This window comes from Leptopilina boulardi, unplaced genomic scaffold, assembly GCF_019393585.1.
Source record: "Leptopilina boulardi isolate dan_hultmark-lab unplaced genomic scaffold, ZJU_Lbou_2.1 LbouV2_366, whole genome shotgun sequence".
Taxonomy (NCBI): domain Eukaryota; kingdom Metazoa; phylum Arthropoda; class Insecta; order Hymenoptera; family Figitidae; genus Leptopilina; species Leptopilina boulardi.
Window position 1 is genome coordinate 95,706 of NW_026137936.1, and position 26,858 is coordinate 122,563.

Here is a 26,858-nt window from a genome sequence, read left to right on the forward strand (position 1 = left end):
ATCACAATAATTTATTAAAATAACAAGATTTTCTTTTTCCTTTTCTTTGTACAATTTGATTTAAGAATGGAAATATTTTACATTTACTATATAAAAATATATGTATAGCTATAATTTTTTTCTGTTATTTATTTCTTATTTTTGTACGTAGAACTATATTTTGATAAATAACAATTTATTACAATTTCAATAGTTATAATTCAAAAGTTCATTTTTAAAGTCCTAATACAGCTTTTAAAGTTAGAAAGTATGAAAATGTCCTGTACAGAAACTGAAAAAAAAATTTAAGAATTATTAAAAAAATATTTAAAAATATTATTGCAGTAATAAAATATATAGTAAATATATTTTTATCTTATTTGTATATATTTATTATTTTTTAAAAGATAAAAAAGTTAGAAAACATAATATTAAAAGAATTATACGCCTATTAGAAACTTCATATATTGTAAATTTTTATATGCGATGGAGAAATAAATTTAAATTTTATTAATCCGGATAATATAGTAATTAAAATTTCGCTTACGCTGCCATAGTACCAACAGGAATATTGGGCAATAATACCAGATACTGATATAATCAGTGGTTTTTGACATCTTTGAATGACTATGCACATTGATTTTGATGATCTTAAAGACTGTCCTGCCCATGGTATCGAGAATCGTAAGTTTTCTCCCTTGAATGAAAAATATTTACTTAAAAAAAAAAATTTTTTTTTTAAATATTGTTTATGGTTTTATTAATTATTATTATCAAGCCAATTTCACATATTGGTATAGTAATGAAATGTTCCTCACGTATTTTATAATACTTACCACTAAAGTTACAGCATCCGCACATTGTGTTCCAAAATAAACTCTATAGTTTACAACTATTATCACCAATAAAAATTGATGAATTAAAAAAGGATTCACAACATCTTTTTGCTAAAAAAAATAATAAATAATTCCTCATAATATATTTTACTATAGCATATTAACGAAACCAAGTTTTATTTATTATTTCGCATTTTTATATCCGTAAATATAATTTATTAAATTGATTAAACAATGAGTGGAAAAAAAATATTAATAATTTCACTTACGTGAAGAAGTTGAAAAAATCCCAATGTCAAATATAAAAAAACTGCCAGAGTTTGTTTAAGAATAAGGTAACGTGAAGTACTATTCAATAAATTGACAAACCTAAAAACGGTTCATATGATAATTTTTTAAAGGAAATAATTAGAAGAAAAATAAATGATTATGAAAGCCATTTCTCTACTGAAAATAGAATTCCATATAGATTGTATTTCTTTATAAAAATAAATACTAAATTCCATATTTCATATAGAAATCTATATGGAAATTTATTTAAAATCATAAATTCTTAATTACAAATATTGGGAAGCATGATTATGTTCTAAAAATTATTAGTTAGAATTTTCATTTGTCATATAATTATTTTTGAGCCGAATTTTTATTTATTCGAATTAGTATTTTGCAAGAATTTTAATTAAAATGATTTTCTATATTACAGAATTTTTATATAACCGAAAATTTACTTCACAGAATTTTTATTTGCTCGAATTTTCATTTAACATAATAGGCATTTTAAAGAACTTTTATTGGGTAGAGCCTATTATGTTAAATGAAAATTCGAACAAATAAAAATTCTGTGAAGTAAATTTTCGGTTATATAAAAATTCTGTAATATAGAAAATCATTTTGATGAAAATTCTATAAAATACTAATTCGAACAAATAAAAAATTCAGCTCAAAAATATAATTATGACAAATGAAATTCCATACAATGAAAATTCTAACTAATGATTTTTAGAACATAATCATGCGTCCCCAATTATTCCTATACCAAATCTCTATGGAATCCTATATGGGATCCTATAAAAATTTCCAGTAGATTTTAAAGAGTCATTTGTGCTAAATTAATTTATTGATTAGTTAATTGTGTTAAGAGCATTTGAACCTTCGTGACGTCACAAATCATGGCGCATGACACGCAAACTTCTCAGGTATGTGAAAAGCACAATTTTGAATATTTTTTAAAAAAACCTTTTGGAAAATGTTCAGAGAAACATAGACTATGTCTGTTATGTGCGAAAAATTCAAAATTTTGCGTTTAAAACGTTTTTTAAACAATGGCTACATATAAGCAATTCGTGTATTTTTCCTTACTTGTGACAACCAACTTAAACATTGTTTAAAAAACGTTTTATACGCAAAATTTTGAATTTTCCGCACATAACAGACAGAGTCTATGTTATTCTAAACATTTTCCAAAAGGTTTTTTTAAAAAATATTCAAAATTGTGTTTTTCACATACCTGAGAAGTTTGCGTGTCATGCGCCATGATTTGTGACCTTAACATTGTTTAAAAAACGTTTTAAACGCAAAATTTTGAATTTTCAGCACATAACAGACAGAGTCTATGTTATTCTGAACATTTTCCAAAAGGTTTTTTTAAAAAATATTCAAAATTGGGCTTTTCACATACCTGAGAAGTTTGCGTGTCATGCGCCATGATTTGTGACGTCACGAAGGTTCAAATGCTCTTAAGTTAAAAAAAAAATTAGTTAGTTTTTTATAATATCTATTAGGGTCAGCCGGGGTAAATCCGAACGCTAATTATTTCAGCTTAATTAAAATTTTTAAAAATAAGTTCGATATGAGAATTTTTACCTCAGATCCTCTTCAAGAGATTCTAAGTATTATCCCATTTTTCGTTTGTTAATTAGCAACAGCATAAACAAAGATAACGAGTATTGCAAAAAAGATTGAAAATCAAAGATGACACTCTTTCAGTATTTTGTCTCGTATTTGAAGAAAAAGAAGCTAAAAATTTATTTTATTATTTATAATTGTTTGTTATGAATACTAGAACAGAAACTATTTTTCATTTTTGCCTTCTGTAAAATTTTATTAATAATATCAGACCGTTCGTATTTACCCAGGAAAATTGGAAAACCGGGGTAAATCCGAACGGTATTTTCAATAATTTTTTTTTACATCAGAGCCACACAAAATTGTTTTTATTTCATTACACTATTATTTTAACATTATAAAAGTACATAGAAAAAAGTTTTTCTTTCTATACGTATCCTCGTTAGTAATTAATAAGCAGAAACTTAATCTCTGTTCTCTCGAAGGAGTGTTTCAATTTTTTTGCCAAATGGTTTGTTGAAAAAAGTTTTTTAGGATCTTAATAAAATTTGGTATTCTACGGTTTTTGGGGTCGCTAATTACCAATTTGAAGTCAGTTTTTCAAAATTCAAAATGGCGGACGAGAATTAAAAAATTCATTGGATTCGCTCGAAAATTGTTACTCGGGGGGTTTCAGGGTCGCTGATTACGAATTTGGAGTTAGCAAATTTGATCATTTTTAAAAATAAGTTTTAGGAAAGTCCGCCATTTTGAATTTAAAACATTTGACTTTTATTTTTGTATTTACATTCAATCACTCCAAAATACTTTCTGTACCAAGTTTTGCAAAAATCCGTTATGATTTGATATAGTTATTGAAGGTTTTAATTATGTAATGCATTTTAATTTTTAACCTGTTTGATTTTTGTATTTATATATGATGCATTATTACATAATAGGTTTATTATCGTATTTTTTTGAGTTTTTATATAAGTTTAACAATTGCAATACTTTAAATTCATTTTCCCTAAGATTTTTCTGAAATACAGTGGCGTTCGTATTTACCCCGGTATTTTAGGAAAGTTGCAAAGTATCGAGGTAAGTACGAAGGCTAAGTTTCCTGCGATTGTAATTTATCAAAAATTTTTGCTACCCCATAAAATTGTTCTATGGAAGTAAAGTAACAACTTCATGCACCAGAATACCGGAAGTATTTTTTTTTTTTTTAAAGAAAAAACTTATGTTATTGTTGAAACTTACTAAAAGCGTTCGGATTTACCCCGGTTGACCCTACAATTATAAAATTTGCATTATTCTATATTAACCATATTACTTCTTGATGAAGTTGGATACATCTTCTCAACTGCAATTCATTACTAACATGTGGAAATTCATTAGTAAGAACATTTAATTTTGCTCTGGCAATATGCATTGACATAAAAATTAAACCTTCTGCAACATGTAATACACCAGAATGAAAAATATAGATAAATTGTTGTGTAAGTTCAAGTATCTTCCTCTTGAATGGCTCAAGTGGAAGTGGATACCATAATTCTTTTGGAAGAATAAGAGTTGGATTGTATAATTGCATATGAGTAAATCCAACTGCAACTATATTATAAAGTGTATATACTGAAACAGCCAATGGAATAGAATCTTTTACATAATTACGAAATAATATTTCATCTGGACTATTAACATTTCTTACAGTTTTATCGAGGTAATCCAATAATACCTGTCAAATTTTAAAATAATCGTACAAAAATAAAAGACAATTTCTTTTAAAGGGAATATTCGAAAGCTTTAATAGTATAACGGCAACTTTTGGAATCAATTCTACTTACTAGTTGGCATTAAAACAACATGCTTTGTACTACAGAGGTCGCGTCTATTGAATCAACACCGAAAACCTGTTCAGCCAATCGGAATTCGGTATTAATCCAACGTTTCTCTTTTTCCCGTGTTGGTGATTATAATGATTTGGTGTTTAGTATTTATTTTAAACTATTTTTGATTATTGTAGATTAGTTGCAAGAGGCGCCAAAAGAAACAATTTCGCAGATGTTTATTGCAATACGTCATTGACCTTGCGAAATAATTGCAGGGTTATCATAAGTGGCAGAATCATGCACTAAATGGTAGTATACTGACAGTGCTTTTATTCTAAATTTATTAAATAGTTTTTGAAATTTTAATTATTAGATTGATTTTGCTGATATTTTTTTAATACTCATTTTCTCGTTATTTGCTCCATTTCTATTGTGTTTTATTGATTTATTGAAGTTTAAACGTCAAAGAGAAACTCTAACCTATAATTCACAGCCAATGCAAATGTGTTTTGAATATAAAAAATGTATACATATTTTTGTTATTTTAATCATTCATATTAAATAATTCACTTTTGATTATTTTTACATTCAGTGGAATTTTTTTTAATCATTTGTATTAAAAATGTTTCTCATTCATTTTAATAATTTAATGATTATTACACTAACGTTATTAAGTATGTATTTTTTAAAAATATTATTTCATTTTTTTTAATCATATGTACTTTCTTTTCATTATCTAACTGTATCATCTATATTAAGTGGTTTTTTTTAATAGTTAATTATTTCTTTACAGTTAAAATTAGTCATGAAGAATTAATAGTTTTAAATTTTATTTCACCATTAGATGGAATTAAATCTTATAATATTGAGAATTACGCTTCTTTGATCGGAGAAAGATGAATTGTTTTTACTGCGACGAGTGACTTAATGGCTGAAATGCGTTACACATCTATGTCTCGTGATCTTTCAAATGATTCGGTTTCCACTGTACGAATCGCCCAAGTGAGTATAATTAATTTATTTCTAATTTTTAAATTTCAGTAATTTCAACTATATTTAGAATAATTAAGAGCATGTTATAGATATAGTTCAAGAAACCTTAATTAACACTAATCATCATCTTTCATCATGAAGTTAATTTTCGAACATCTATATCTCTTTATTTTTATTTTGATACTCTACTTTATGTCACACATGTTATAATTGTAAAAAAGAATATAGATTATTTTAAATCGTTTAATTGCATAATATTAATCATATACGATTTTTATTAGTGTTAATATAATTTTTGGTTTGAATTTAAAAAAAAATAATTAAATGTTTTAAATTACAATTTTTAATAATATTATAATGAGTATATAATTATATTTTTTTTTGTTCTGCAGTATGGAAACTTGAATTATCCGGATAAATATTTTACTCATGATACACATTCTCTAAATGGCCCATTGTTACCAAATAATGTAAATAATATCGACAAAGTTTTTAAAGAGCGTAAAGATCATCGCGACAAATTCAAGGCTTACAGAAAATATTCAGAGTTAACGCCTCTCTCTGCTCAAAATGGCTACGATAATTTTGGGTACAAAAATATAATTTAATTTTATATATTTATACATACTATACGACTATTGAAATAATTTCATATGTATTTATATTTTATTTAGCAATTCGGTGAGTTGCAAGTCAAATTCATTACCAGGAAGATGTAACAGCAATTCAGCCTCGATTAAAAATTTAGTCGCCCTAAATGTTCAACCAGAAGACTTGGCCTCTCAATTAACTCTATTAGATCTAAGTATTTTTAAATCCATTAGGCCAGAAGAATTGTCGAGTTGCTCTTGGAATAAAAAGAACAAACTAATTGTCGCTCCAAATGTCGTCTCATTTACAAGAAGATTTAATCATGTCAGTATGTCATATATAATTTAAAGAAAATAATTTGCCACTTATTTTTATTTTAATTCAATTAAATAAGACAATTTTCTATCAATTATTTTCAATTAATTAATTAATTAAATAACTTAATTGTCTATTATTTTAATTAATTTTCTGTATTACTTAATTTTTTAATTAAACTTGAATTCATTTTTAATAATTATTTTAGTTAATTCTTAAATTATTTGAATTCATGTATTGGTAGTTTTTATTATTTTTTTTTTTTATTTTAACAATATTCTCTTATAACTTAATTATTTTCAATTAATGAAATTAATAATTTTAGGTGAGTTTCTGGACTGTTCAAGAAATACTAAATGCTCCAACGCCAAAGCAAAGAGGAGAAATCTTAGCTCACTTTATACGAGTTGCGAAACGGCTTTATGAGTTAAATAATCTGCATTCCTTATTTGCAATAACATCTGCTTTACAAAGTGCTTCAATATACAGGTATTTATAAATCAATATTGGAGGAATTTTTTTTATCTTTTGTTTAAAAAGTAGATTTTTTGCTCAAATAAAGATTAATTTTTTTATAATTATAGATTAAACAAAACTTGGGCGTGTATTTCAAAGAAAGATAAAGTGACTTTTGATAAATTAGCCGAAGTATTTAGTGACAAAAATAACTGGATGAATTTACGTGTTCATATGGATTCAATTAAATTACCCTGTATTCCTTATTTGGGTTTATTTCTCACGGATCTCGTTTATATTGACATGGCTCATCCTACTTCAAGGGTATGTATTTCTTTGCGTAATATGAAATTATTTGAAAAAAAACAACAATGTCTAGTATTTCGTTAATAATACAAATTTTTATATTTTTATATGTTTTTTTTTAAGATGCAACACAAATGTTTTTAAGGTTTATTTTTTACATGCAAACATATTTTAACAAAGAATTTTTATTTTTACTTTTCATTACTAGATTATAAAAGTAGTTAATTTAAAAAAAAATCAAATTTAATTTTATGATCTTTGAAATTTTTTGCAATTTAGAAACAAGTTTATTGTGAAGAATAGTGTTTGTATGTATTTAATCTTCTTTTTTTTCAGAATGGAGATAATTGTCAAAGAATATTAAAGTTCGATGCAGTTTTAACGCGAGTCGCTATATTTCAAGCTAGTGAATATCCAGGAATAATTCCCCTTCCTGATGTTCAACAATATGTGAATAGTGTTCGTTATATTGAGGAATTACAAAAATTTTTAGAAGATGACCATTTTAAGTAAGTTAATTAATTTATTTAGAAATTAATTATAAATAAAAATTATTTATTGTAAAAATAAATATTAATTTATTTAAAAATAAGTTAATGTATTTTTTTAAAAAATTTATAAACATAAATTTAATTTCAAAGAAAATGTTTAAAATTATATTTATAATATTTAATTTATTCACTTTTTTTTGCAGATTATCAATGAAGCTGGAACCAAATTCTCCAGTTCCATCATCAAGTAGCAGTAAGGAATCTGTGGGTGATGTAACAGGAGTTGCAGCTCTTTCCTTATCACCAGCAAGAGGATGCGCTGGATCTCTTCGATTACATGCAGCTTCTGCTGCAACAAAATTTGTACCTGGTCATCGAAAATGTAGGAGTCTTGGCACAAAGTAAGTTCAATACTTTATATCTTTTCTCAATATAACATGTTTTACGTTTCAAATTTATCGATAAATAGACATTTTGTTTTTTTTATCAAGCAAAATTTAGCTTTGCGAAAAGTTGTTTTCTTTTTGCTCATATTGATAAATATTTAAAATATCACCACAGTGGAGGAAATTAAGGAAACGAGATTAAAAATAATTTACAGCCTTAAAATTTTAATGGATTTAAGTAATTTTAAAATACTTTGTATTAAATTTAGAAAAGATCTGTAGAGACTTATTTTTTATTTTTTTTCTCGGTTAATTAGAATAAATTAGTCTTTTAAATAGATATTTAAATAGATAAAACTTCTTCCAAATTTAAGAAAGAGGGTTTTTAGAAAAAAATTACTACAAACCGTTAAACTTCGTTTTCTCTTTTTTCCCTATTGTGCGTCAATAAAATATATCATAACATTTGAAAAATAATTTTATATTTAGAATTTTTAAGTTGTATCACTAAAATACGATCTACTTAAAAAGGAAATTATTATCTTAAAAAAATGATATCGTATAGTCTTTTCCAAAAGAAAATAAACAATGAAAATTTTTCCTAAAGAAAATTAATTTTCCATGATCATGAACTATTGTTTGTGAACTTGTTAGATTTCGTAGTACGAGTCTACCTCGCAACTTCCATAAACAAGGAGGGAAATATGGATCAAACATGACATCTTCTGGGTGAGTCCCAGATTCGAGAATAGGACTCTTATGTGAAATTAAATAAAAAAAAAAAATAGATGCTTGAAGAATAGCATCATGTGAACGTAGAATCGTTTGCATGTAATTAATTTAATTTTTCTTTTTCAGTCGATTATTCATTTACATACATAAACATACACACTTGGGAGCCGTGAAATAATTTTATTGTCGCATGATCAGAAACAAAGACAATTGTATTTATTTTTCCTTTTTTATTTTGTATTCGTTAAATTTCATTTCGTTAGTAGACTTGATATGTTTATTAAATAATTATTAATTAATAATTAAACGATATGTTTATTAATTTAATTATTTATAATGTTTATGTTTCAATCATTTTATTAGATAATAAAAATAGTTATCGATGTACATTGTAGACTTTTTTAAATATTGTATTTAAAAACATCGCATGTTTTCAATTATTTTTAGAAACTTATGAAAATTGATTGTTTCATATATTTAAAATAGTTTTTACCTTTTTGGAAAGATAAAATACTTTATTTATGAAGAAGCAATAGTAAAGAAATTTATTTAAAATATATTTTCTTATACAGATTTAATAAACAATTAATAGGCTATTTTTAATACATTCTTTTTAAATCTCGTTCTAATATATTTTTTAAAAATATTAACCTTTTTTTTTTTAAAAAAAAGAAAAAAGATTGTTCTTAAATTTATAATAAGTACATTTTCTTATACACTTTCTATACTCAATGTTTTAGTGCTTTCTCTCTACATTGAAACAAAAGCTTGGCTGTATTGTTAAAATGACAATTATTATATCAATCTCGAAACTGAAAGAAAAAGTTAATGTTATGTTAACAAATTATTATAAAAATTTTCAATTAGGACTAAACATAATTATCATCTAATTTCTAATAGTAAATGTTTCTCGAGGTTTTAGTTATTTAGCATTCCCTTAATCCTTGCAAGAACAAAAAAAAAATATATTCCGTCAGGAAGCATAGCGCATGGAGGATAAAATTACAATTTGTTCATTTTATTTTCAAAATTTATGACAATTTTCTATTGCAATGATTTTAGTATTTTTGGAAAACCAACTGCTCTACCCTTGGATCCAAGTCAATTGACAGTTCGACATCTTCTAGATGATTCCGTTTTGGAGGAACCACATTTATTATCGCAAATTCTTGATTTGGATCAAAATTCCCCTGGATCTCCCACAGATGCTGTAAATGAAGATTGCAGCTTACTCTCGAGAACTAGGTATGAATAAAATTTTATTATTAAATTATAGAAAATAATTTGTTTTAGAGTAAAAAAAAAAAAAGAAAAGAAAACCGAGTAATAAAAAATCATTCGGTTTTTTTTTTAATCATCAAAATCAATATCCTTGGATGTATAGTGAGAATTCTTATTCTTATTTAATTCTTATTTCAATTTTTTTCTTTTTTGTGCAAATCTATAACTTTCAAATTTTTAAAATCAAGTTTTTTTCACTGTTTTCAAATTTTCATGAGTTCAATTTTTAACACTGCATTTTTTATTGTGTTCAATTTTTTTTACGCTTTCAAATTAAAAATTCAAATAATATTATTTTCCTGTCCTATTTTGAAAAAGTAGATAGGTACGGCAATATTATAATTTTTTGGCCTATCGGAATTTTGATTTTCTTAATATATATTTTTTTTTTTATATAGTAAAAATTGAATAAATAAGTAAATAAACATTTTTTAATTTTATTTATAGCACACTTACAGTATTACCGTGCGAATTAGATGGATCTGCGGAACCTTGTTGTTCAATGCAAGGTCTATTAAGGAGAAAAGTTATTTTACGAGACGGTAGAAAGCCAGCAGTTTCAACGTGGCAAAGATATTGGGTGCAATTGTGGGCATCTACGATCGTTTACTTTTCCTCCAAATGTTTTAAGGGGTATATAGAAAATTAATTTTTAAATTTCTTAATTTTACTTTTAAATAGTCAATGAGTCTTTTAATATTTATACTGTTAAAGTCATTTTAAATATCTATAATAATATTTCTCTTAAAATTCTGAATTCGTAAATTAAAAAAAAAGCAAATTTTGAAATAAATATATTTTTTTAATGTTAGAAATGACAGATGTGACTTCAAGAGAGAACCCTATAAAATGGTTTCGATTTTTGGATGGATTGTGGAACCGTCAAATAGTTGTATTCATCCCGATACATTTTTGTTGACAGATCCTTTGAAAGGTAAATCATATAAAGTTATAGTAATTTCCTTTTGTTTAAAATTATTTTTTAATTTCACACTTTTATTGGCTTTTATTATTTATTTAAAATTTAAATAGAATTAAATCTTAATAAAATTTTGTAAATTGACAGGAAATGTTTATAAATTTCGGGCTTCATCGAGGGAGCTCGCGGATCAATGGCTGAAGGAATTGCGGGCTACTGTTCGCGGTGCGACAGAAAAAAAGCCAATACCAGTGAATCTCATGTCGTTCGAGTAAGTTTGACGAAATAAATAAATAAATTTCATTATAGGGTATCATTTGCAAGTGAATTACTCATAATGATTCATGTCACTGTATACTTCTGTCTTCCACGTATCAACTTCAAATCTAAATTCCTGAACGCATTTGAAATGCGTCTTAAACGAAGAATGATGCATATCAAAGATTATATAAATATTGATATACTGGCAAATTTATCTTTTCATTCTTTTTTTTTCACTTTTGCGAAACTCATCCTTCGAATCTTAAGGCAATAATCTTAAACTTAGAATTTAAATGGCTCTCTATAGAATTTTCATATTCGACAAATTTTTCTACTTCTAGGAATTACCATTTTACAAAATGCAATATTATACATATATCTATACATTTTTGAAAGTTAAATAGTTTTTTTGTCAGATATTTTTTGTCAGATTCTAATCAATTCTCAATCATTAGATAATAATAAATGTAATTTTTGGTACAATTTATTTATGTCAACATTTAATTAGTATTTTTTTAAGTTTCAGTTTTTGAAAGTTAAGTTTTTTTTTTTAAATTAGTAATTAAATTTCTCTTTTTTCTAAATACAAATATTAAAGAAAAAAGTATTAAAATTTGAAATTTTAAGTTATTGAATATTAATTAGTTAATGTTATTTTTCCAATGATAATTAAAGAAATAATTGCTTATCATGTTATAGAATTGCGATAGATGTTCAGAGTGAAATAATATTAAATTGTATAGAAAAAAAGAAGCCTAGCACTAACGCTTAATTTTTTTTTTCAAAGTTAGAATATATAGAAATTTTTTTTTTTAGATATTGCTGACAATTTAAAAAATATCGAAATATGTTTAAGTTTGTACGTAATTTTCAAAATGGTGCCACAAACTGACTCTTGCCTAAAGAATTCGTAATATAATGATAAAAAAAAAAAAAATAAATAAAGAAGTATGCATGGTTTTATAAAATTACAATTCTATGCTAATAACTTATTTTTATTTAAATTTTTGTCAAAAATTAATTAATTTTTGAATTAGTTAATTTCGTTCAAATATTTATATTTTTGTATGAATTGAATCTTTTTTTGTAACAAAATTTTTGGTTACTACTTATGTTTTTTTATTTTCGCATAACAAGTTAATTATATTTATAATATAGATATTTGTGAATGAAAATTTAATCCAAAGAGATGAAATTTTTCATTAACTTTGTTTAAAAACAAAGGCGAAAATACTCACTCATCATCTGGATCATATTCAATAGTTACAATATGATTCTTGAAATTTAGAAATTATTTGTTGCGATCTTAAAGATCTCCTATTGCATTCTTATATCTACGAGATGATATTTATTTAAAAATTGTTCGAAATTTATTTTCTTAAATTGTAAAATAATATAATTGATCAATTATTATTTGTGAGTATTTTTAATCTCAATGTTTTGTTTTTAAAAATTGACTGATTTGTGGTAAATTAAATTTGTTTATTGCGGTTAAGTTTTTCAATAATAATTTGACATGGAAGTGGAGACAAAAAAATGGTCACTTCAATTCTTATAGTAGAAAAAAAGTTATTTTTAATTTGTGAATGGAATTTTTGTTTTTTTTTTTATAAGATTTTTAAATCGTCTTTTTTTTTTTTAATTCCGGATAATAGTGAAAGTCGGTAAAAATTAATTAATGACTAAATTGATGACAATCATATTTTAGAATATTCAATTAATTGATTTTAATTATAAATTTTTTATTCAATTTTAATATTATAATTTAAAAATTAATCTACAAAGGAATTAAAAAATTTAATTTGAGATAGAAAATTCCATTGACGATTAGAATAAAAAAATTCTCAACGTTCGAGTAAACGATTTTTTTTTGTAAATACGATCACTTTTTTGTGCTTAAAATTTTCATGTCTTTAGATTTAAAAAAAAATTTTAATTTAGAATGTTTCAAAATTCGAGAGAATTTAAAAAGACAAAAAGTCTTGAAAAACCAATCATATCAGCTTCACGCGAATAAGACTAAGCATTCGTCAGAATGTGATATACTCATATATATGTATACACATATATATATACTTGTATCATGGGTGCACGTTTGAATTATTATATTCACTGTAATATTATCACAATTATTTTTTTCTTTTTTGCATTTAATAACATATAAGCCGAGGGGAATAGCGAAAAATTCTTCGCCTACAAGACTAAACTTGCTCGCAAATATAGTTAACTAATTTTAATGATAATAGTCGTTAACTATATATACAAACACTTTTTAAGCGATCATAAGTCTAAATTAATATTTAATAATATATAATATATATTTCGAACTAAATTGACGAATGTAACATTTTATTTTTATTTTTGAGCTCAAAAAACAAATATTTTGCGTTTAATTATTGTATTGACTTGATTAAAGAAAGCTTTACCTGTGATAGTTAATAAATTTCAAAACTTATAAAAAAAATATTAATTTACAATAATTTTTGTTATCCCTATATTCGTTTCAAATTAAAATTTATTCAATTATTTTTGAAAATAACGTAAATAATATTGACCTCGCAAAATCGTTGGCATTAATTATTACAAATTAATTACATTATTAATTATTAATGAATTATTACAAAAAAAATTAATAATAAATAAAAACCAGCTTCAAAAATATCACAGGTGAACTACTTTAAAAAAGTTTTTTCTAAAATTTTACGCGTCAATTATCTGTGAAAAATCTGATTAAGAATTAAATTAAGTGTGATTATTTAGATACGTCATTAAATTAATTGTAAACTGATTATTACAATCAATAAGTTTATTACGATTAATTAATCAAATTAATCGATTTAATATATATATATATATATATATATATATTGTAATTGCATTGTGTTTGCTTACTGATGCAATTTTGTATAAGAGATAAAGTGAAAATTTGAAAAATTTCTCATGACCAAAAAAAGACTGAGCACATTTAGACACACAAGGTAGTTGAATTCTAAGGGCGTTGAGAACAAAAAAAAACATTTTTTTTTTGTTTAATCATACAGTTATTTTGTAAAAAATAATAGGAATTAAAATTTCATAAAAAAAACTTCTTGATAGCTACTTTGTGCGTTTAAATAAGTCTGCTGACTGATTAGAAACAAACAGTTTTTTTTTATTTCTGCTTGTTTTATTTATTCTTTAATAAGCGCGAAAAAACAGTTGGCAGAACTTTCACTAAGCTTTGTCTCAATTTGTAAATAGTTGTTAATTTATGCGACTGATTTTACAGAAAATGATACCAAAAATAAACATACCTAATTCTGACGGTTGCGTCCAGCTTTTTTAATCACATAAAAAAAATAGTGTTACTATAGAAAGGCTGTACTTTGTATAATGTATGTCAACAACAATAAAAAATGGTTGTGGCACTCCGTTTGATGCAGTAAATGTTCACTAAGTCTTTTATAACTTCAAGAATGATGATTAATTACATTAAAAAAGAAAAAAAAATCACGAGGAATTATCGCTCAAATTAATTTATTTAGTAAGGATTTTTCTGGAAAAAAATCTTTCGATTATTTTTTCGAATTAAAAAATCTTCTTTTTTTTTGGTATAATGTAAATTTTTTTAAATTCACAATTTTATTACAGAAAAATAAAAAAAAAAAAAACAAATACATAAAAATAACTACAGAATTGAAAAAAGGAAGATTGGGAAAATTCCCAATTGTATAAAAAAATAATAATACAGTGTTTGAAAAAAAAAATTGAAAATTAACAAATTTGAAGATATAAAAGGCTTTCGTTTAAAATGTTATATATACAGAAAAAAAGTAGTCTTTAATTGTGTACAAGCTGCCTCAGTATGGTAAAAATATTGTTTTCATCTGAAAATTTAAAAAAACAAAAACATTATCTATGCCATACTCTGTAAAAGCAAATCATTTCATACCATGTTATAATAAAGAATAATGAAATGGAAAATGAATAATAGTTTTCTAGTTAAATAATATATAATATAGTCCTTCAGTTATAATTTTTGTGTAAATGTAAATAAAATAAGGTCACACTTTTTATTTATGAGTTTTAATTTACATTTTATTTTTTTAAAGATGGTAATCACAGCTTTATTTTGACGCAGATTTTTAACATTCAAAATACTTTTCATTTCTCGTACTTTTTTTTTATACAAAAGATATATTTTAATATTATTATTATTAATTATCTTAAAATAATTATTTTAAATTTATCATATTGTTTGTCAGAATGGACAACACATATTTCCTATATCATCTATACTTATACATTTTCTGCGATTGAAGCAAATTTTACGAGATTGAATGAGCGTTTTTATATTTTGTCGAGAAAGAGAAAAATTGTCTTTCGCGTAAAAGTAGAAATTATTGTCAAAATTCTCAGGCACCTGCAGACTCTACAAGCAAAATTTATTTCATTAGAATTCAAGTATTTATTTTAAAAAAATAATAAATTGTTTACGTTAAAACACTATTATTACATAATATTATAAAATTATTAGGTAAATTATTTCATTATATTATGTAATTTATTATTGCAATTAATATAATTAAAAATTAAAATTCAATATTTTTTTGCAGGATTATTTTACTTTGTGGAAAAGAAACTTAATCAGTTAAATTAATTTAAAAATATACCTCGAATTTGTTAATGGTTTCTGGATAATTATTTATGCTTCGAGAAATCAAATTCTTGACGGTTTTATTGTGATTATTGGAATTAAATGTAGAGTATCCTTTTGCAAGAGCAAATATCAAATAATCTTCTTTATCTAAAAATTATTGTACTCGAATGTAAAATAAATCAATTTTTTTTTATTTTGCAGTATTTGTAGGGAAAAGAAATCTTTTTTAATTATATATTTCAAACTTACCAGATGTTGACAGAGAAGATAAAAATCTTTTTGCCGGTGAATCTAATTTATTATCAAAGGCAAATACACAATGTACTAGACATAACAAGAATAGTATTTTTAGTTTCATCTTGTAACTGAAAAAAATTTTTTTTTAAAATATTTACACAATGTAAAGTTAAAAAAATTATTATTCAAAATTAATTAAAAATTAAAAAAAAAAAATAAAGTTAATTTAATTTGTTGCTGATAGCAAGGATTAATTAATTTGTTAAATTATAATTTAATATATTTAATTAATTAGTTAAATTACACATAATAATAATTACCAAATTCGTGTTTATTTTTTCATTTAAGGAATTAAACCTCAACAAAATATAAACTATTAAATATTTATTTCAAAGTTTCCTCAATTTAAGATCGTGTGAGAACAATTTTTCTTTTTGTTCACCAATATTGAAACGTTTTGTAAAAACAGTAAAGTGTGACTATGCTATAATCTGTTTTTATTTCACGTTTAATAGTATGTAGTAGATCAAATCTAAATCCCTTGTTGACACTATCGTGAAATTATGATTAATTGTGAAAAGGATCAATGGATTTGATCTAGAATCTATTTTATAAAGCCATAAATCTGTCATTGATAGAATTTTTTCAAAATTGTAATATATATCTTTTCAATTAGATTATATCGAGGATATCCTGTTTTTATTTTGTTATTATATTTTCTTATCCAATTTTTATTTGAAATCATTAATGGCAAACATTATTTTACACATTATTTGAGATTATAAGAATTATATTATTGACGAAAGTTTTTCACAGAAAACTTATATAGACAATTTCCTTGTCTTCATAAGATTTTAATTTAATTATTAAATAATTTATAGATTATAATTTTATTGATTTTAATGAGTATTGAAACAGCATTGTTAATTATTTTTAAAATTAAATATAATAATTAACACCTAATTATTAATTTTAATAATAATTATTAATAATTTAATTAACAATGTTCATTAAAGAAAAAATGGTTATAACGAATGTTATTAAACAAACAAAAAATGAATATAATTTCGTTTATTTTACAGTAATGTAATTTTCATATTATACTTATTAATATTAATAGATATGTAATTAATATTTTTCGTTTAATTATTATTTATTAATTACATTTTATTTTTAATTGATTGTTTTTCTCTATAATAAGGTGAGATTTATAAAGACAAACGTAATATTTATAAATTATGAAGTGTGAAAAATAATTTTTGAAAGCCAATACTTTTTCTTTTTTTAGGGTTTGAAAAAAAAGGAGTGGGTCCACTGATAAAAATGTGACGGTAGTGTAAACAATACCATAGTAACGATTAACGCAATATCTATATAGACATATAACAATGTATCTAAACTTGTTTGACAATTACAATTTTATTTTGCAGTCTACTGCAATTGTTTTTAATTTGAGATAACAAATTTTCTTTTTTATAGAACTTCAATTAATTTGGAAAAAATTCACTGATTATTTTTCAAGAAAATGGGAAATACCGAGAGTAATGTTGCAAGTGCTGTGAAAAAGCAAACAGATACATCATCTATTGTGCTTTACAAATTAGTCGATTTAAAAGGTATTTTATCACAAATTATAATTATTATATTTATGTATATATATATATATATATATATGTATATATTAATATTATTGTTATATGTTTATTTTTATTATTATTGCCATTATTATTATCATTAGTAAAAATTTCTTAATATTTCTTTTTTTGAAATGTGATGTGAAAAAAAATTAAAACATTATTTTTTGAATTAGGTGGTGGATTATTGGTGGACATGATGAAACGAGCATCACAGACGAAGCAATTTGCAGAATTAGATCACACATTACGAACAAAAGTGGAACCTTTTTTGTACAATAAAGGAAAAGGCAAATGGATTCCCGTCGATAAATTAGTTATGCTTCGAAATAAGGATCGTCCTAAACACAAAATGGTATAAATTTTTCTATTTATCATACCTACTATTTATTTATCTTACTTTTTTTTCGTTTTATTACTTTTTTTTTTACGTCGATCGTAATGAAAGGAGATTTTAGTTTTCCTTCATATGAAAATAAATATAATAATCATCAAAAACAAGAAAATAAAAAAAATTGGAAATTTTCATTTTTATAAAAAAAAAAAGTTATTTAATATTTATTGTATGTAAACATTTTTTTTTGGAACTATTTAAAAAGAATTTTTTTTTTTTTTATATTCATTTCTTTATTTTTTTTTAGCTTCCGGTTTTAAAAGCTATGGAAAATCCGGCTGATTATGATGTGGATAAAGACATGGGCGACGAGGATCCTGACGAGAATACAATAGGTGATTAATAATTAACCAATAAAATATAATATTAATACAATTAAAAAAAACATTTCTTATTGTTTTTTTTTTGTTTATAATTACGCAGATAAAAGCAAATATAGATTAGTTTGTTGGAGTTTGAGTGAAAGAGGTGCAGTTGGCGAAACTATTTTACATTTGTGTATGCTGCATGCAACTGCTATTCATGCCGATTTGGGAAAACGTCTTTTACGTTTTTATCCCACTCTTATATGTGACATTTATCTTAGTGATGAATATTACGGTAATTAATCATTTTTTTCCATTTAGCGTTTTATTATTATTATTAAACTATTAAAAACTATTTAATTTCATTGGAATATATTTTTTTAATTTGATTAAAACAATATAAATATTTTATTAAAATATAAAAAAGAATTAATAAAAAAAAATTAGTAATAATTAATTATGTATATTGAACAGGTGAGAATGTGTTACACATGGCAATAGTTAATGAAGATCCAGCTACAGTGAAATTTCTTCTCGATAGTGGAGCGGATTTTCATGAACGATGTTTTGGAAATTTTATGTGTCCTGAGGATCAAAAAGCTTCTAGGAACGATTGTCTGGATCATGAATGGGTTTCAGTTGCACCAGAAACCAATTACGAAGGGTGATTCAATTTTTCATTTAATTTATCACATTTACATTCAAAAATAGAGATCATAAATGTCAAAATAAAAGGAGATTAAAGAAAATTGAATTAATTAAAAGCAGTTTCTGATAAAATTAATTCTGTAAATTGAATTCATATAAGAAATATAAATTTAGTTATTTTTGAAATAAAAAAAAATTCATTGAATAAATAGTTATTTTTTTATTATGTTTCTATTATTTATTTATTCACATTTCTTTGTAAATTTATAGAATTAACATTGAATAATAATTTTTAAAATAATTAATTAAAATTTTTACAAAGATTGTTGATAAAATTTCCTTAAAAGAAGAAAATTAAATTTTTGTCGAATTTATTAATTTTTTAAAATTAAAATTTGACGAATTCTAATAATATTTTATTTTTTCTAGCTACGTTTACTGGGGTGAATATCCACTGAGTTTTGCCGCCTGTCTGGGCCAAGAGGAATGTTATCGATTGATGTTAGCCAGAGGTGCTGATCCTGACAAACAAGATACAAATGGAAACACCGTTCTTCACATGCTTCTTATTTATCAAAAGATGGTAACAATAAACATTTAAAAATTTAAAAACACTATAATTTAGACCTAATAATATTTTAAATAATAAGAATTAAAGTAATAATTAATAATAATAATTAATTGAAGATTAATTATTAATATTTATTTAGCATTTATGAATAGGTATCCGATTTATTTCAATTGAAAATCAAAATTCAGAATAAAAAAGAAAATTTATAATTCAGTTAATTCTTTCATTTGAAGGAATTAAATAATTTATTATAAAAATTAAATTAAAAATTAAATGTTAAATAAAATTTCACTGCAAAACGATAAAATGCATTTTGGAGTAAAATAAAAACTAAAATGAAAAATCGAAAAAATAAGAAACGCAAATAAAAATTGTATAGCTCACTTGAAAATAGAATTTAATTTAATTTGTTTAATTTAATTTTTTAAAAAATAATATTTTTTAAATAGACGACTTTTGATATGGCATATGAAGTGGGAGCTTCACTATCTGTAAGGAATAATCAACATTTAACGCCATTAACATTAGCTGCCAAATTAGCAAGAATCGAAATGTTCTTCCATATTCTTAATATCGAAAGGGAAATTTATTGGCAAATTGGCAGTATTACGTGTGCTGCTTATCCTCTTTCACAAATTGATACAATTGATACAACTACGGGGCATATTAGTAAAAATTCTGCTTTGAATCTCGTTGTTTTTGGTGTAAGACAATTTTTTTGCAAAATTTATTGTGTATATCAATTTTTATCTAAAATTTGTTCTACTTTTTATTTCCTTTTTTTTAGGACAAAGATGAGCATCTCGAACTGATGGATGGAGTTTTGGTTGATCTTTTGAATGCAAAATGGAATACATTTGTAAAATCTAGGTAAGATCAAAGTTCTATTTTTATCTTTAGATACATTTTTTACATTCGGATTTTTTTCTATAAAAATTACTGGACAAAAATTATAATTTTTTTTTTAAATGATAAAATTTTTTATCTCTAATTTTAAAAATCTGATTTCTAATTAAAAATTGTCAATTTTTTAGATTTTATCGACAATTCTTTCTGTTCTTCTTCTACTTTATTATTTCCCTTATTGGCCTCACCCTTCGTCCTGGACCATTGTCGAAAGATAATCAGGGTTCGGAGAATGCAAGTACACCAACATCAAATCCCAATGCGACCGATCATACTGCCACAACGATTTTAATTGAATCTTGGGGCGCATCTCAATTGTCATCGATAATAACGAAAAATTTAGCGGAACATTTATTATTCAATATAAATTCCTCATTGAATGTAACGCCAACGTCAATGGCAAAAGTTACACATCAAATTACATCTGATATTACTGCCAATCTTATGGATGTTTTGCGAAGTTGACGACACGATCCATTGGAGGGGACAATATCGACATTTTTGAAAAATCGTGACAATTTTCCCATTGATGGCAATAAGAATTTTACAACTCCAAATTATTTTTCCGATACAACATCAGGTGAAGAGGAATTTAATATCACGGAATTATGTTCCGATGAGAGCTGTCATCAAAATGATGATGATTGGTAAATATTAATATTAATTGAAATTAAATTAAATTCTAATTAAATTATTAACAATTAAATTTAATCTAATTTAATTGGAAAGGGAGAAAGAAAATTAAATTAATTGGAATTAAGTTATAATATTGAATTTGATTAAATTTCAGAATTTAGTATAGAAATTTGTTTTTTCATTTCTTTTCACCATTGCAGGAATAAAAAAATAATAGTTTTATTGATTTTGAAACTGAATTTTGAGTTATTTTCATCTAGATGGCACCAGATTCAAATTCAAACTTGAAATATCTAATTTTAAAAATATTTTTATAAAAAAAGTGAATAAAAATTGTCTTAATTGATTTCAGGTGGGATGATCTTGCTGAGGAATGTCGACTTATGCAAATGACAAGTACAGTGGCAAAAATTCGTTTAACAGCCGAAATTTGTATGGAAATTGGAGCAATTCTCTATATTAGCGCTGCACTAAGAGAAGCCAGATTTCTTGGTCTCAATATGTTTATCGAAAATCTCGTAAGCCACTCATAAAAAAAAATTGTTCCATAATTAATCATTATTTGTAAATAAAATGATAAAAAAAAAAATAAAAAATTTTAATTTATAAAAAATATATATATATTTTAGATGACGGCACCGTCTCGAGTGATGTTTCTATTTTCTTGTTGCATTTTACTGACATTTCCATTTTTGAGGATCGCCTGTGAAGACGAAGTTGAGGATATGCTTGCGGTTGTTGTCATGTTAACGACAGCTCCTTATTTTCTATTCTTTTGCCGAGGATTTAAAACTGTTGGACCTTTTGTCGTGATGATTTACAGAATGATTATGGGAGATTTATTACGATTCGTTTCAATTTATCTTGTTTTTGTCATGGGGTTTTCTCAAGGTATATAAAAAAAAATATCTTACCTTAGAAAAAAGAAACTTAATTTAATTCAATACGTACAAATTTCATTGTAATTACTTTACATTTTATTTGATGTACATAGTTAAATTTAATTTCTAAATTATAACGATTAATAATAAATTCAGTATTAAAATTTATATTAATAGAATTTCCATTATACATTTTATTGAAATTAATATTCTCGATATTATAATGAATAGTTTCTAAATGCTTTATAGTAAAATTTATTATTCTAATCTTTCTGTGAATAATTGGGAAATTATTTTGAGATTAATGAATTGTTTATTCTTCATTTACAGCTTATTATATAATATTTTTGTCATTTGATAATCCAAATACACCAGAAGGTGTAGACGATTCTGTTTCAAATCCAATGCCATCGCCAATGGAAAGTATAATGGCAATGTTTTTAATGAGTATGACAAATTTTGGTGATTATTATGTGGCTTTTGAAAGAACAGCGCACGATTTAGAAGCGAAGGTAATCATTTTATTTATTTTTTTTTAATTTGTCAAAAAAATTTATTTCAAATATTTGTAAAATATTCTATTATTATTATTATTTTTTTTGATAATTAATTTTTAATAACATTTTTTTTTGTTATTAATGATAATCTATTGATAAATTTGGAAATTAATTAATTGAATGCAAAACTCTTAATTAATTAATGAAAATTTAATTACTGTAGATGCTATTTGTTTTATACATGGGGATTGTTGCAATATTATTGGTTAATATGTTGATTGCCATGATGGGAAATACTTATCAAAAAATCGCAGAAACCAGAAATGAATGGCAAAGACAGGTAATATTAAAGTAATTTAATTTAAGATTTTAAGACAATGAGAGTCTTTATTATATATTGTTTTAAACAAAAACATTTTTATTCATTCAGAATTTATCATTCGGTCGTATTTTAATATTTCCAGCTCGGAATGATATAAATCTTCCTTGTTATTATTTAAAAACATTTTTAGATAAAAAAAATAAATAATAATACATAATTTAATTAATTAAATATTTATCAAATCAAATAAAGTACCGTAAAACGGGGTTATTTCGTTCAGTGCGGGTAAAGTCGCTCACACATTTTTTTGCTTTAAATTTGATTTAAACTAAAATTTAGTATTTCTATTAACAAATTTAACATTTTTACCTGGTAATAAAGGTATTAAACTTTATTTTAAAGCAGAAATAAAGCATAAAAGTGGGTGAGCGAATTTATACCCGCAATGAATGAAATAACCCCGTTTTACGGTAAAATAAATATTTTTTAAATGAATTTAATAATAAAATATTTGATATTTATTATTTAAAATTATTTGATTGTTGTGATTTGTGATTTTATGCCTGACTATATTAATATTTATGATGAAAAATTTATTATTAAAATATTGCATATTTGGAGAAATGATTAAAATCGTATTACCGCCACATTGAATTTTCCTCAAATATGCAATTAAAAAAAAAAATTTTTTTTCGACAAAATATTAATATACTCTGGCACATGACAACAAATTCTTATACTATTTTTGAGTTCTCCACAAAATTTTAGCTCAATCTATCAAGTATTTTGCGAGAAAATCTACGGAGAATACTTACATGTCAAATTAAATAATCACACGATCTTAATAGAGCAATTCCATGGGATGTGATCACAAGAATTTTTGATGATTGGAGAATTTTTATTGAAACCTTGTGAATATGTTTCTTTATTTGTACAGAATAAAAGCCCACAAACAATTTTTCAAAATTTTTTGAGATATCTCTAATTAAAAATTTATGTCATTTTTTTAAAAAAACCATGTAACTTTTTTTCTTGTTATCCAAATGAGATCAATTTTTTTTCAAATTTCTCAAAAAAAGATGCTATTTTAAGAAAAAAATAGTTCATGAAAAAAAAAATTTTTTTTGCCCGGAAAAAAGTCAAAAAAAAAATTTGAATTCATTTTTTGAAAAAACTACTTCTTCGATTTCAAAAATTTTTTTTCTACTTATTGCTTATGATGTTAAGAATAACTTCTCAAATTTTCATAATGAAACAGCAAGAATTTTGCGAGAAAAAAATTAAAACGTCCCGTGTCCAATTTTGGGCCATACAATGAAAAAAGTCGTTTTCTTAAATAAGACCACTAATTTTCAGTATCACATTCGTAATCCCTATGAAATTCTGCATTCAGATATGTTGTATAAGTGCCCAAAATATTGGTCCCAATGTCTGGGATTGGGCTCAACATTTTTTGACAAATAAATAAATAAATTTTAAAAAATCTTATCTTGGGGGTTTTTGAGGTCACAAGATTAGAAATTCGAAGCTAATTTTAAAATTGGGCACATTGGGCCTCCAAAAATAAGATTTTTTAAAATTTATTTATTTATTTGTCAAAAAATGTTGAGCCCAATCCCAGACATTGGGACCAATATTTTGGGCACTTATACAACATATCTGAATGCAGAATTTCATAGGGATTACGAATGTGATACTGAAAATTAGTGGTCTTATTTAAGAAAACGACTTTTTTCATTGTATGGCCCAAAATTGGACACGGGACGTTTTAATTTTTTTCTCGCAAAATTCTTGCTGTCTCAATATGAAAATTTGAGAAGTTATTCTTAACATCATAAGCAATAAGTAGAAAAAAAATTTTTGAAATCGAAGAAGTAGTTTTTTCAAAAAATGAATTCAAAATTTTTTTTTTTGACTTTTTTCCGGGCAAAAAAAAATTTTTTTTTCATAAACTATTTTTTTCTTCAAATAGCATCTTTTTTTGAGAAATTTGAAAAAAAAATTGATCTCATTTGGATAACAAGAAAAAAAGTTACATGGTTTTTTTAAAAAAATGACATAAATTTTTAATTAGAGATATCTCAAAAAATTTTGAAAAATTGTTTGTGGGCTTTTATTCTGTACAAATAAAGAAACATATTCACAAGGTTTCAATAAAAATGCTCCAATCATCAAAAATTCTTGTGATCACATCCCATGGAATTGCTCAATATTGAATTTTAAAAAAGTTATCTTTAATTGAATTCATTCATGAAATATTCCTTTTCATTCTAATAAATTTATTTGGTTCAATTTTTTTAGATACGATACATATTTAATAGATATTAATTATATTATTTGATTAAAAACCAATTTTTTTGTTTGTAAATTTAAATAACGAATGTGATGAATAAGTATTCTTTAAAAAAAATATGAAAATATTTTCATTTCACGTTCTAGTGGGCGAGAATAGTGTTGGTAGTCGAGAGAGGAGTCAGTCCCGCAGAGAGATTAAAAAAATTAATGGATTATTCAGAACCAATGTCCGATGGACGAAGAGCTTTAGTTTTAAGGCTTCATCAGTCTGTGAGTATCCTCGATATAACGTCAAAATTACAAGACTTTTTTTCAATATTTTCCATGAGGTAAAATTTTTAATTATTTAACAATTTCTTTCTCATTATTTATTTAATATTTTACTTCATGAAATATTATTCCTGAAATTGTCTACATTAGTGTATAATTATAAATTAATGTTTTAAAATTAAATTTTAATTATTAAATTTCAATTAATTTTTACATCAATGATAATTATATAATGAATTTTTTTAAATCAAGAAATTTATTGAAAATTCAAAGTAATGTGATTATTTTTTTAATTTAATTTTTATAAGAATAAAAAAAAAATTTTTTAAATCAAATTTTATGGAATATTTTGGAAATTTTTTGTTTACAGGAATCGGATAAACAAGAAATGAAAGAAATCCTGGAAATGAAGAGAACTCATGACAAGCTGTCAAAAAAGAAAAAAGAGAGACTTCAAAATTTAGAAAAAGAAAAATTTGAAAAATTGAAATCAGATTCTACAATGAAAATAAACAATGAATGAAGGTCATTTCAAGAACCAATATAAGCTTGTACTGCCCCCCAAACAATAATTATTTTATTTAAATAAAAAATGAAAATTCCTCTAAAAACTTAAAGAATAGACTATTTTTGAGCATTTTGTTTTTATTAATTTCAAAATAAATATAGGTATGTAAAAAGGGATTGTTTTTTTTGTGTATGATTAATTTAATTATAGAAAGGGGAAGAGGATATTCATTGTGTCGATACTTCATCAACTTTGCCGACTCTTCTAATGATTTAATAACGTATCATTATAAGCACGCAATCGAAGTTATTTCTTGTATATATGGCAAAACTTGAGTATATGATATAGTAAAGAAAGAGGTTAATTTCGCGATCTTGTATATTCTTGAAAGAAAATGAAACAAATTAAGGTTTCAAAGTGATTATAACTGTTATAAACTTGACTAACTCTAGTAGGTAGTTTACTATTTTTTTCTACTTTAATTTCAATATTACACTTAAATTATTTATTATTAAATTTAAAAAAATTTTAATAATTAATTAAAATTAAATTAAATTAATATACTCCAGTACATGAAAACAAATTCTTATACTATTTTTCAATTCTCCACAAAATTTTAGCTCAATCTATCAAGTATTTTGCGAAAAAACCTGTAGAGAATATTTACATGTGAAGTCACAACAATGACATGACCTTACGAACTTAATTTGTAGAACATTATACATTCATATAAAAAATTCATTAATTAAGTTTTCTATAATTGTAAATTGAATATATACGCATAGATAAATTTTTTATTTGAAATATAATGTATCATATATTTGAATTAAACAAAAATATAATTGTTTCATAACTTAAATAACTATTTGTGACGTTACACGGGAGAAGGGACCTTTAGTTAAAAAAATTTAGGTTA

At 24.0% G+C, this 26,858-nt stretch overlaps 5 protein-coding genes across 11 annotated transcripts; 3 read left to right on the forward strand and 2 right to left on the reverse strand.

Annotated features, from left to right (window-relative positions):
* Positions 1-4,619, reverse strand: LOC127286986 (uncharacterized). Of its 4 annotated transcripts, none has more exons than XM_051313660.1 (6): positions 4,484-4,619; positions 3,965-4,091; positions 1,085-1,184; positions 816-926; positions 527-676; positions 1-271 (listed from the first exon to the last, which is right to left on the reverse strand). In XM_051313660.1, exons 1-6 carry the CDS (start codon positions 4,491-4,493, stop codon positions 215-217), a joined length of 555 nt encoding a protein of 184 aa, XP_051169617.1. In that variant the 5' UTR covers positions 4,494-4,619; the 3' UTR covers positions 1-214. The 4 variants fall into 4 exon arrangements, with proteins under 4 accessions (XP_051169617.1, XP_051169615.1, XP_051169616.1 ...); XM_051313658.1 differs by lacking the exon at positions 4,484-4,619 and adding an exon at positions 4,348-4,474 and having other exon boundaries at positions 3,965-4,271; XM_051313659.1 differs by lacking the exon at positions 4,484-4,619 and adding an exon at positions 4,348-4,467 and having other exon boundaries at positions 3,965-4,250.
* On the forward strand, positions 4,601-18,014 carry LOC127286983 (ras-specific guanine nucleotide-releasing factor RalGPS2-like). Of its 4 annotated transcripts, XR_007843822.1 has the most exons (15): positions 4,601-4,777; positions 5,313-5,470; positions 5,854-6,050; positions 6,136-6,376; positions 6,693-6,856; positions 6,952-7,147; positions 7,466-7,638; positions 7,824-8,021; positions 8,661-8,735; positions 9,801-9,983; positions 10,467-10,652; positions 10,832-10,953; positions 11,086-11,209; positions 17,555-17,691; positions 17,886-18,014. XR_007843822.1 is itself a non-coding variant. In XM_051313654.1 (14 exons), the coding sequence occupies exons 2-14, from the start codon at positions 5,396-5,398 to the stop codon at positions 17,368-17,370; spliced, it is 1,941 nt and encodes a 646-aa protein (XP_051169611.1). In that variant the 5' UTR covers positions 4,601-4,777; positions 5,313-5,395; the 3' UTR covers positions 17,371-17,385. The 4 variants fall into 4 exon arrangements, 3 of the variants coding, with proteins under 3 accessions (XP_051169611.1, XP_051169610.1, XP_051169612.1); XM_051313654.1 differs by lacking the exons at positions 17,555-17,691; positions 17,886-18,014 and adding an exon at positions 17,364-17,385; XM_051313653.1 differs by lacking the exons at positions 17,555-17,691; positions 17,886-18,014 and adding an exon at positions 15,795-15,939.
* On the reverse strand, positions 14,308-16,562 carry LOC127286987 (uncharacterized). Its single transcript, XM_051313662.1, has 4 exons — positions 16,396-16,562; positions 16,088-16,203; positions 15,852-15,985; positions 14,308-15,610 (listed from the first exon to the last, which is right to left on the reverse strand). Exons 2-4 carry the CDS (start codon positions 16,194-16,196, stop codon positions 15,440-15,442), a joined length of 414 nt encoding a protein of 137 aa, XP_051169619.1. The 5' UTR covers positions 16,197-16,203; positions 16,396-16,562; the 3' UTR covers positions 14,308-15,439.
* Positions 17,601-20,998, forward strand: LOC127286968 (transient receptor potential cation channel subfamily V member 5-like). Its single transcript, XM_051313636.1, has 9 exons — positions 17,601-17,691; positions 17,886-18,064; positions 18,351-18,438; positions 18,527-18,703; positions 18,883-19,072; positions 19,486-19,639; positions 20,077-20,331; positions 20,415-20,497; positions 20,662-20,998. The coding sequence occupies exons 1-9, from the start codon at positions 17,601-17,603 to the stop codon at positions 20,996-20,998; spliced, it is 1,554 nt and encodes a 517-aa protein (XP_051169593.1).
* On the forward strand, positions 20,996-26,716 carry LOC127286985 (transient receptor potential cation channel subfamily V member 5-like). The gene is made up of 8 exons (XM_051313656.1): positions 20,996-21,180; positions 21,522-21,687; positions 21,799-22,060; positions 22,381-22,562; positions 22,771-22,887; positions 25,309-25,434; positions 25,805-25,959; positions 26,153-26,716. Exons 2-7 carry the CDS (start codon positions 21,553-21,555, stop codon positions 25,955-25,957), a joined length of 975 nt encoding a protein of 324 aa, XP_051169613.1. The 5' UTR covers positions 20,996-21,180; positions 21,522-21,552; the 3' UTR covers positions 25,958-25,959; positions 26,153-26,716.
* The last annotated feature ends 142 nt before the right edge of the window (positions 26,717-26,858 follow it).